Genomic DNA, 12,693 nt, shown 5'->3' on the forward strand with positions numbered 1-12,693 from the left:
CTTACAAGTCCAACACTATAGGATAAATCAGGTCTGCTATTGCATAGGAACCTTAATGACCCTATGATCTGTTTGTACAGAGTTTCATCAATTGTCTTACCTCCTTCATCTGCTGTTAATTTTGCACTGGCTTCTACTGGTGTGGTTACTGAGTTGCAAGAGGTCATGTTGAATCTCTGCAGCAATTCCCTAGCATACTTCTTTTGGTGCATTAACAGGCCATCAATGGTTTGAGTGAATTCCATGCCAAGAAAGTAGCTAAGTTTGCCCAAGTCTGTCATCTCAAATTCTGCCTCCATCATTTTCTTGAATTCATCAATTTCTTTGGAGTTTGATCCAGTGATGAGTAGATCATCCACATAGAGGCAAATTATCATTAGATCTCCATTTCTCCCCTTCTTTACATACACTCCATGTTCTGCTGCACATTTTGTAAAGCTGAGTTTGAAAAGAAAAGAATCTATCCTCTTGTTCCAAGCTCTTGGAGCTTGCTTCAACCCATACAAGGCCTTTCTTAGTTTGTATACCTGGTGCTCCTTTCCCTTTGTTATGAACCCAGGTGGTTGTTGGACATAGACTTCTTCTAGCAAGGGGACATGAAGGAAAGCTGACTTCACATCAAGTTGAGACAATTCCCAACCTTTTGCACATGCTATTCCTACTACCATCCTTATAGTTTCAATTCGTGCCACTGGTGCAAATACCTCTGAGTAGTCCACTCCTTCTCTTTGTAGGAATCCTTTGGCTACCAATCTAGCTTTATGTTTAGAGATGGAGCCATCAGGATTGAATTTTTGCTTGAAAACCCATTTTACTCCTATTTTATGCTTTCCTTCTGGAAGATCCACAAAGTTCCAGGTTTGATTTTTCTCAATGGATTTGAGTTCTTCAGCCATTGCTTTCTTCCAAACTGAGTCTTGCAGGGCTTCTTCTTCACTTATTGGTTCTGCCTCGGCCATTAGAGCTAGATGAATTAAGTCACCCTCCTCATCAATCTGACTATCATGAAGTAACTCATAATCACTGAATCTGTTAGGTAGTGTTCTTACCCTTTGAGATCTCTGGATGATGTTTGCACCACTGTCACAGGTCATCACACTTTCCCTTTCTGAGACAATATCTTCATCACTCATCTCAGGAATTCAGCTTTCTTTTTCCAAGACAATTACATCCCTGCTTATCTGTACCTTGTCTTCAATAGGATCATATAGTTTGTATGCACCAGTTGGATGATATCCAATGAGCACCATTGCTGTTGACTTGTCTTGGAGCTTTGTTCTCCTTTGATCAGGAATATGTTTGTATGCTAGTGACCCAAACACTTTGAAGTGGCTTACTCTAGGCTTCTGACCAGTCCAAATTTCAATTGGAACTTTGTCTTCTAGCCTTTTAGTTGGACTTCTGTTGAGTATGTATACTGAGGTTGATGCAGCTTCACCCCAGAATTTTTGTGGTAAGCCTTTCTCCTTGATCAAGCTTCTAGTCATGTCCAAGATTGTCCTGTTTCTCCTCTCTGCTAAACCATTATGTTGTGGAGTATATGGAGCAGTAATTTCATGCCTGATGCCATTCTTGATGCAGTATGATTCAAGTGTATTAGAAGTGTACTCACCTCCACCATCAGTTCTAAGTATCTTGAGCAATTTTCCACTTTCCCTCTCAGCTGCAGCCTTGAATCTTAGGAAGACTTCAAATGCTTCACTCTTCAATTTGAGCACATACAACCATATCATTCTGCTGAATTCATCAACAAATGTAATGAAGTATCTGTTTCCACCTAATGATGGTTCTTCAAAGAGGCCACAAATGTCTGAATGCACCACACCTAGGACTCCTTTGGCCCTCATGCTCAACTCAGTTTTGAAAGGTCTCCTTGATTGCTTGCCAGCCAAACATACTTCACACATTTTCTTTGGTACTTTAGGGGAAGACCAATTACCATGTTTGTTGATCCAAGCTTATTTAGACTTTTGAAATTCAAGTGGCCATATCTATTGTGCCACAACCAACTCTCTTCTGTAATTTCCATGGCTGCAAGACATTGCTTCTCAGCAGCCTTGATATTCACTTGAAATGTCATGTTTTTGCTTATATTGCTTCTTAGGATTAGCCTTTTTCCACCATCATAGATCTCACAGTGACCATCTTTCATTGTTGCAGAGAATCCTTTCTGTACCAATTGCCCAATGCTCAGAAGGTTGCACTTTAATCCAGGAATGAATAATACATCTGTGATCAATGCATTTGATCCATTCTTCCTTACAACTACTACATCACCAGTGCCTTCTACCTTCAGTGTGCTGTCATCTGCAAACCTGACTTTGCTTTTCCTGCTTGGATTGAAGTCAGTCAGCCACTCCTTATGACTTGTCATATGGTTTGAGCATCCTGAGTCAAGATACCATGACTCATCATTGTGATCACTAGAGTTGGTCACCATCAGAGTTATTGGTTCTCCTTCAGGTTCTTCTTGTGCTTTGTAGGCTTCCTTCTCATATTGATTATTCTTCTTTTCATCGGTGCATTCATATGAGTAGTGTCCAGTTTTGTGACACTTGAAGCATTCTACACTCCTTTTGTCATATTTCTTGAATCTTTGATTCTTTCTTGGCCCTCCTCTTTTGTCTGCTTGTTCTGGCCAATCTTTCTTTCCCTTCCATCTTCTGTTCTTTCTTCTTTCCTCATCTCTATACTGAGTTGCCTTCAAGGCTTGTTCATTATTTTTGTTGGGATTTCTTTCCAACAGTCTCATTTCATGAGCTTCTAGGGAGCTCTGAAGCTCTTCAACCTTCATGCTTGACACATCTTTTGATTCTTCTATAGCTACTACTATGAAATCAAATTTTTGTGGTAAGGATCTCATGATCTTTTCAATAATCATGAGATCTGTTATCACTTCTCCACACCCCTTCATTTGGTTAGTGATTGTAAGCACATTTGTGAAGTATTCTCCAACTTTGTCACTTTCTTCCATATGAATCAATTCATACTGTCTTCTAAGTGTTTGGAGCTTTACCTTCTTGATCTTGTCTCCACCAGAATGGCTTCGAATCAAGATGTCCCAGGCTTCCTTTGATGTGTTTGCATTCTGTATCTTCTCAAAGTGAATGTCATCTACACATTGATGAATGAGGAACAATGTCTTGTTGTCTTTCTTCTTGGCTTCTTTAAGCATGGCCCTTTGAACCTCGGTTGCTTCTGGACCAGGTACAAGAACCCCATTCTCTACAGCATCACTCACTTCCTGGAATTTGAAGAGTACCTTCATTTGTATGCTCCACCTAATCCAGTTCTTCTCTGTCAAAATTGGGAGACTCATTGAGGGAATGTTGCTTCCATTTCCAGCCATGTCTTCTTTTCTGCACAGGTTCCTCCTTGTCACTCCTTTGATTCACACAGTGAGCCACTACACGCAGCAGAGCTTTAAGGCAGAGAGAGGAAGAGAATCGTAGATCCCTTGGATAGAAAACGTGCTCTGGATACCAATTGTTAGAGAATTGTGTGCTAAAGCAGAAAATAAGAGAGGAGTATTTAATTCACCAAAGATTCATTCATATTTAGAGTTTTACAAAACCTTCCTCTTATAGCAAGTGCCATAACAGAATTAACAGAAATTCAAACTAACAAACCAGAAATAGAAAGTATTGCTAAACTACCAAACCAGAAACCAAAAGAGCTTGGGGCTTGGGTTATTGGGCTTTCTTCAACAACTACATCCTTATAAAGAAAGTATTGTTGTTACCCAGGGTCAAATCCTTTAGTAATGAAAGAAAATTCACCCATAACGTTGAGGAAAAAGTTCTATAATTAAGAACTAAAAAAATAATAGGATACATGAATTTTCTCATCATAAGATTTGCATCACGAGCACATCGGCAAATGTCAAACATAGATAAACATAAGTTTATAAATACAAACCTAATAGATATACTCTGGAATCCTCCAAAAAGAGAAAACTTTCAAATTTTATTGACAAAGATAATATGTTGTTTTGACTACATCCCCAAAAATATTTAAATATTATGTCGTAATTGATATTTAATAACGCCCATTTAACAATGTTTGTGTGTTGAATGTTGTTAAATGTAAGGTGGACGAGAATTCATATATATATTTTTTTTATCGGCAAAAGAAAATATTTTATTAAGAGAGTAAATAATTACAGGAGAGAAAGAAGCTGAAAAAAGAAAAAACTAAAAGTCATTACAACATAAGACAAAAAATGGGGTTTGCTATCCAGTCCGCAAAAGAGAATTGATCTTTACACCTCTTCCCATTGATCCAAAGCCAAGAAGTAACCCTAGCAGCCTCAAAAAATTTCTCAACAGAGGGATGCACTGAATTAAATATAAAGTCATTTCTAGACCTCCAGATAGTCAAATAGTAGCGAGCCAAAAGATATTCCAATAATTCAAACAACGCCTGTGAGGAATCATGCCCATGTGATTAGTGAAATGATATTTAATAGCACTTCTTCAATGAGCGCTGTTAAAAGTAACACATTTAACATCGCTTGTTTGCTTCAATGAGCGCTATTAAAAGTAACACAATTACTTCAGTGAGCGTTGTTAAAGGTCGTACATTCATATATTTAATCGTACTTCTTCAATGAGTGTTGTTAAAAGTTACACATTTAACCACATTTGTTTCAGTGAACGCTGTTAAAGGTCATATATTCATATATTAAACAACACTTCTTTAGTGAGCGATGTTAAACGCTTGTTTTACTGGGTGAGAATCTTTTGAAATTTAAAAACAAAACTTCACACAATAATACATATATCATTCAGTTTATTATTCCTCTTACTCTTCTTCTTCACATTAGTTATATTTTTTCTCTTTTGTTTTTAGTTTCTCTCTTCAAGCAAGTTATCGACTTTTGGTTTCTCTCTTCAAGCATAAGGTAAATCATTATCTTATTTTAGCTCATTTATTTCTTTTTGATTCAGTCTTGATACTTGCATTTATATCATAAATAACAAGTCTTTGATGCATTTGAATCGTTATATTTTTTAAATAATTAATTTATTTATGATCAATTTGGTGGAAAAATTTCACTAATAGTGTGATCTTTAGTTGTTGTAATGTTACGCAACTATGATGTTCTAGGTTTTTTGCTATGGTTCACTGGTTTATAACACACGGTTTGAATATGATGGTAAATGTTCTTTTTCAATTGCCCCTAATTTTGTAATTTTTTCATAACTTTTGCACTTTTTTTAGATATGTCATTTTTTATTTGTTTTTGCAGCTTGCATGGATCATGGAGGAACACCTGAACACTTTATAAGGACTTGCACATTGGAGGAGAAAGAATGAACAATTTGCGTAAGATCTCATTACTCTTATGTTATTTTATAATATTGGAATTTGTTAAAGTTGATTGTAGTTGGATTCGTCGGTGATTTAACAAATTTATTGTAAATATGATGAGGTTGGACATGCTTGTTATGTGCTTGATAGAATGTATGAGAAAGATATTGTCTTGTTTAGAAAGTAGATATTTAACCGCGCTTGCCTCAGTGAACTCTGTTAAATGTCTACTTTTTACGGCGCTTCAAAAAACATTGTTGAATATAACTTTATGTTCTATTGCGCTCACATGGAAAGCGTTGTTAAATGACAATTTTAAGAATTGTTGTTTTGCTATTCTAGCATAGTGAAATACTAAAGAAAAGATACCGAAAAGATAATAAAAAATAATTACTACATCAGTCTCCTCCACCTAATAATTGATACCCTGAGTTATCTTCTTAATAAAAAGTTGCACCTGCTTGATACTCATGAATGTTAACAACGTTGAAAATATTGGATACATTCATCGAATCTGGGAGAGCTACCACATAGGCATTGTCATTGATCATTCGAGTTACTTTGAACGGACCATACTTGTGTGATTGCAACTTGTTGTAAGTACCAACTAGAAACCTCCTATTAAAAGTGGCCAAACCATGAAAATTGTGTACCTCAGTCGCTAACTTAGGTGTAGTTCAATCCCTAATAGCACTCACCTTATCTTCATTTTCATGTTCAAAACCCGAAGCATCTGGATCAACAATTTGCACTTTGGGGCCATTATTGATGGTAGATTATGATAACAAAGACATAAAATTGATAGAAGAGTCCAAGAGTTTCTGAAATACGGCATCGAAAGCTCCTGCTTCATTAGGTGAATGGAAAATCAACAGATCATGATGATCGAGAATTAAACCATCCAATCATATTCTGGACATTCACTCTCTAGATCAATCTGATAGATTCCTTGAAGAAGATATTTGCCCTCAACTGAATCTGTTTTGTAGCCTTCTTCCTGAATATAGGCAACATCTAATGATGCCTCACCATGTAACTTCAAAGGACTGTTAGTCTCGTTAACACAAAGTGTTGGATTATAGTCAGGGCTATCATATTTATACTTTAAGGGTTGTGGTAGTTTCATTGCAACATTGCTTATAGAAATCTTTACCGTATTTCACTCAAGTTGTTATGCACAAGAGTTGAATCTCCAAGAGTCTTATCATTTGAAAAGATTTTCTTTGCATCTTCAAATGTGTCGTGCCCCGACTTTTGGCTGCGCGACATTTTTAGAGTTGTCATTACATTTTATGGCCAAAAAGGTATAAAAAAAAATCTTTCTAGCCCAATCACATTGAGCTTTGGATTTTTGATATTCAGGTTCAAAAGTCGAATATGAAGTAGGGAAGGTATTAGCACCCTATAGGTTTACTTTAAGCGGTACCCATCACTAAATTATATGGCTTATATTATACTTTTAAAATTATAAGATTATTCAATTGATTATTAAGGGACAAAAATTTATTTCTTTATTATTGATTGTTAGGTTAGTTATCTCTTTGATGTGCCCAAAGAGATAACAGATGGAGGCGATGAGAAGGTAAGTGAGTTGGAAGTCAGAGTAATGGGAAGAACCTTAATAGGCTTGATAGAAGATAAACTGTTGATAAAGTTGAACATAGGTAATGCTGGTTGTCGTGATTATACTGACGACTTTCATGGACAATCATCTCTTCCACAATAACAGTGCGATAATTGTTTCCACCGCACAGAACCCTATGCAGTTTTCCTCTCATGTCTCCTCGTTCGTTCTCGTTGTTGGCATTGTTCATCACGTGATTTATGAAAGTTGCCAATTGTTCGGTAAAAATAGTTAGGGTCGTGGTAAAAGTCGTGATAAAACTCTGAAGATCTACTCTGATCACCGATTGATTTCACATGATTATTCATATTATAATATTGTTTCTTCCTACATCGGATTCCTATACATTTAAAATAATTGGTGTTTCTTATTAGTCGTTTTGGTGAATGTGTTAATTTCCCAAAATTAAAACAAAAACGAAACATGCATGTAAATTGAATTTGTACCAAAAACAATTTAATAAACGAGTTAAATTTGAGCTATAAATTGAGCTCGTTAAATAAACGAGTCGAACTTGAGTTGGATATAGTTCGACTTGTTAGGTTGTGTGGATATATATATGTGTGTGTATATATGTTTTTATATATATGTGTGTATATATATGTATGTATATACTTTGTGTAATTTTTACTTCCTGTTTTGCCCTTAATATTATTTAATATTTACAAAAAAACTATATAATCATAAATAACCACCACCAACACATTAATTAACTACATCTTTCACATTAAATTGAACATTATCATAAATACACAAAAATAATAATATAATGTACATCGAACACCATAAATATATTATAATTCTAAAAAATAAAATATATAAAAATTGAATGTGTAATATTATGTAATATTGATCGGTAGGCACGAAGTGCCTATAGACACTAGTGTATATAAACTAACTTTTATGCTTATTATGATTCATACTTTATTTTTTATATTTATTGTTATTTAATTTATAAACAAGATTATATTTATATATGTAAAATCTTTTATAGTATTTTAAAAATAAATTAATTAGTTGAGTTGTCCAAATGAACTAATTCAAACTGAGCCGAACAGTTTACGAAATTTAACCGAGTCGAACTCGAGTTAAAAAATAACTCATATCGAACTCGAGTCGAGTTTCGAGTAAAATCAATCTTTATCAAGCTAAACCAAAATAAATCTGATTTAATTCGATTCAGCTTATTTCCAGCCCTACTATTACCTACTAAAATTCCATCCGTGACATTTTTTATTCAGAAAAGTCAAAATTTTGATGGTGGATAAATTTGATAGAAACAAATTCCATCACTACGGACAGTATGTCTATAGAAAATTCATCAATCTCTTGTAATACACTAAACTCTGTATTTTTATCCTAAAAAATTATTTAATTTTTGGATCGGTTCAGTAATAATTTTTTATATCAATTTGTCTTGTAACTTTCAAGTTAATAACTTTTTCCCACTATTGTTACTCTTATCTTTAGCCTTGTTAGTGATTTGTTAGTGTTGAACTTAATGTTATTAAAACCGGACCAATCATCAAATCGGTTAGAGTAATGGTTTAGTGGTTCAATAATTAAACTGCATAACGGTTAAATTAAACATACATACATATATTTATATATATATGTGTGTAAACATGTAACAAAAAGTTTCTAATATGTATATACTCAAAATTTATAGTTCATGTTTATAGTCGACTAAAAATTCTCACAGACAACCACCTTAATCTACAAAAAAATATTATAAATTTGAAACTTTAAAATTAAGATAGTGATTCCTCCAATATAAAATAAGAGTAATTATCGAATGTGTCTAAATGGGTAAGAAAAAATTATAAATATTTATCTAATATATAGTAATTATTTCTAAACATATTTTCACAAACATCATTATTATCTTTTTAACTTTCTGGTTGAGCCGTTGAGGAAATAGACAGAAAGAAAAATAAAAAACTCTACTTTAATGCTGTAACTTCACATTCTATTTAATTTTCATTTCTCTATAATGTGTATATCTTTCATTTCTTTATAATGGGTATATCTTTCATTTCTTTATAATGTGTATATCTTTCATTTCTCATTTCTCCATAAAGTATCCCCTTTCATATTCTATTTTATCTTCTCTCTTTTCCAACCCTTTTCTAATTATCTCTCTTCAAAAATATAGCATACATTGTTAACCTTGCGGTCAATGTTGAATACACCTCCAAAAATACATATTCTTTCTCATTTCTATAGAAAGTATACACCTTCAAGTCTGAATGAAAACGATTGAGAAACGGTGGAGACTCGACGAAAGATGGATCTATGAAACAATAGAGATGTATATGGAGACACGACGGGAATGGTAGAGACTCGATGGAGACGGAAGAAGAAAACGTGAAGAAGAGAACATGAAGAAGAGAACATGAAGAAGAAAATGTGAAAGAAGACTGGATCTATAAATAAGTATTTTTTTCATGAACCAGTCGTTCTCCGGTTTCACCCAAAACCACCCGGTTTGGTCAGTTTTTGACCGGTTCTGATGCTCATCCGGTCCAAAGATCATGCATACTAGTTAGGGGTCCGGTTTACCAGGTCGAACTGGCCGGTATGGTACGGTTTTAATATCATTGGTTGAAAAGATTTTCCATGAAACATAAGAGACCATAATCACATCCCATGACAAGCTTGTCTGTAGGGGTAATACCGGTCAGTTCTTAAGTCCTCGTCCACCGAAAGTTTTTAACACAAAACACATAAAGATCAACTTCATTCAAACTCTTTCCTACTTTCCAAAACTGGCATTTCTGATGTGAACAAATGATATGCACTTAGCATGCCTATCTATAAGAAAATAAAAAATAACTGCCACCACAAATGGAATTAATAACTTTTTATCCTTTATATTTTAATGCACAGAAAAACTTGTTTGGAGAGAATCCCAACACAAATAAACACTTGCTTAGAGAAAAGGAGGGAAGAAAAAATTGAATTGGAGAAGTAAGACCCATAATTTAATGATTTATTACTCTGTATTGTTGGGGAGAAAAACTTGCATAAATGATAACCCTCCATTTAAGTGTGTTTTAGCGTGTAAAATAAATCAACTGTTGTGGCCTCTTTCATGCTATCCCCCAATTCATAAAAGAGAAAAAGATGTATATACCGACAATATAAGAGTTTTTAACCCTGTCACTTTATTATCTACCATTCATTTTCAATTATGTTTGATTTTTCACAAAAAGTAATCCAAATGAAGGATAGATGATACACTGATTATACATAATTCTTTATATTATCAGTGCATCAATATTACACTCTTCATAAAATCCGCATATTACATGACACAAAGCCTGATGATTGCATTTTTAATATGTTTACTTCCTTGAAGCGCTGATTCTTGCCTAACATTTTAGTTTTTTCTCTACCACTAAAAATTATATATATGTGAAAAAATATGTGCACCAACAATATATGAGTTTTTATATATTCTTATTTTATTATTCATCATTCATGTTTAATCATCATTCACTTTTAAAAAGAAATACTACAAATAAATGTAGATGGTGTACTAACTATATATATTACATTATATATATGGACCAGGACTTTGGTTTTAGAGCATAACAATTTGCACACTAGACAAAGTTTCTTGAGTACTAATAACCATACACTATGACAATTCACAAGCCATGAACAAATTAACCAAACAATTATGTCTCCAAGATATTGATTGTGTGACTTTGTTGTCAAAGATGGGAATGGAGTGAAAGGCATGGTAGACTCAAGTTCACTAAAGGTGGCAGAGAGATACATAAAACCTCCATACCTATAGGAACAAGTCATGTGCCACCTATTGACTGATCTAAGCTCAATGAGCTTGAGCATGACCAAGTGGTGTGGATCAGATTGTTAGTGAATCGAATCACTTATAGATGTTGCACAAACTTTCTTTAGCTTGTCACTAGAGAAGAAAGTTTCTTAGCTAAAGGTTGAGCCTGAGCCCAAACCCGAGCCCAGTGATAAAATATGGAACTAGCTTTGTTCTTGAGAAAGAAAAGGCCATGGAATGGAAAGTAGATATTTAGTATGGTATGTAGAAGTCATGAAGATGCTCTTCAATATTGGCCTACTTAGTGCAAGTATGACCTTCTTGACTACATTTTCTCCCTTGAAATATTCAAAATATATGTTAATAGTGTAAAAAATTTACATTATGAATATATATATATATATATATATATATATATATATATATATATAATTCTCTTCATAATAACTTAATCATTTACTGTGTTATCCCGCAGAAAAGTTCATTTTATCTTTTATTTAGAATTTTAAATTAATTCTGTATATCTTCTTTAAAATTTCAATCAATTTTCTCTTTCAACTTTTACTTTTAAATTCATAAAAATAAACTTATCCTTTTAAAATTTTATCCAAAATTTAATTATTCTTATCTCATATCAAATTATAATATTTATCCTTGTATAATATTCCAGAATCTAAATTAGCCTAAATACTATATAAACTCATTGTTGATGAAAAACTTATTTATAAACCAATTATAAAAAAACTCATAACTTATCAAAATCATTTTTAATCGAGTCATTTGAATTTTTTTATAAAGCTTACGGATTGATTCGATTGGAATTTTGAATTCTTTTTTTTTTAAATTAAACATATTATATTTTTATTATACTTTAAAATTACACATTTGTTTTAATTTGCGATTGAATTTTTGTATTCATTTCAATTAGTTATATTATTTCTAAAAAATATTATTATTTTAATTGATTTGTTTGAAATATCAAAATGAAAAAAATTGTAGATTTTTTGAAAAGATAAAAAAAACTGGTAAACGAAAAAAAAACCCTGTATTTTTAGAATTCGCAAAGTATCAACAATAAATATTTTAAATAGAAAAAGAAATTTTATTTGAAAGTAAAACATTGAATGAATCGAGAATCCTGAATTGCTTTTAATTAGATTGAATTTGATACTATTTGATCATATTTGAGTCTTTCCAATGTATTGTATTTTATTTCTTGGGTTTGTACTTTTTTAAACTTCTAGGGCATCCAAACCCAATATAGGTTGGTTGGCACATATCCACCTTCATTTTTCTTAATTTAGCTTTATCCTTGGATCTTCAATGGACCACAAGAGTGAAAATAAGAAGTAAATTTTTTATCACGTCTTAACATAAAACCTAATTAATTTCGAAATCAATCTTTGTTTTTTTTTGTATTCCTTAAGCAGTATCTTTATACAGTTATTAATAGAACTATTACTTATATGATATTTAAATTGCTCAATTCTATCCTATGTGATTAGACTTTTTTTAATTAAAAGGTCAGTCTCTTTCAATATATAAAGATCATTGAAGTGGGTACAACACTTTTATACAATACACAAGAATCAAACTCCTAATACCATGCTTAAAAATTTAGTTATCTACTAACTATCTTAAACATTTTTCATATGTTACTAATCTGAGCCATAACCTCAATTAATTAATAGCAACCAGTGAGTAGATTGAATACAAGGTTAATGAAACTAATAAATTGTCTAAGCCCCGAGATATCTATAGTGTTAAGCCAATATGGAATAGGCTATAATAATACGTATTTATGGCAGTAAATGCATATACGATCATGAATAATCAAAATCTAGAATATTGTGATAAAGATTAGTTTTATCTTCTATATTGTGGAAAAATCTATGAGATAATCTTAAGATAAACCCTATTAAATTGATAAATATCAAGCAAGATATAATTTTAG

The 12,693-nt window shown here is 32.6% G+C and overlaps 1 protein-coding gene across 1 annotated transcript; it reads right to left on the reverse strand.

Annotated features, from left to right (window-relative positions):
- Window positions 1–1,849: 1,849 nt before the first annotated feature.
- LOC109340583 lies at window positions 1,850–3,349 on the reverse strand. Its single transcript, XM_019578305.1, has one exon. It carries the CDS (start codon window positions 3,347–3,349, stop codon window positions 1,850–1,852), a length of 1,500 nt encoding a protein of 499 aa, XP_019433850.1.
- Window positions 3,350–12,693: the final 9,344 nt, after the last annotated feature.

Source organism: Lupinus angustifolius, unplaced genomic scaffold (assembly GCF_001865875.1).
Source record: "Lupinus angustifolius cultivar Tanjil unplaced genomic scaffold, LupAngTanjil_v1.0 Scaffold_203_33, whole genome shotgun sequence".
Taxonomy (NCBI): Eukaryota; Viridiplantae; Streptophyta; class Magnoliopsida; order Fabales; family Fabaceae; genus Lupinus; species Lupinus angustifolius.

Bases quoted from the DNA above. Each gene is read 5' to 3' on its own strand.
- LOC109340583 (XM_019578305.1), bottom strand. From the start codon at position 3,349: ATGGCTGGAAATGGAAGCAACATTCCCTCAATGAGTCTCCCAATTTTG.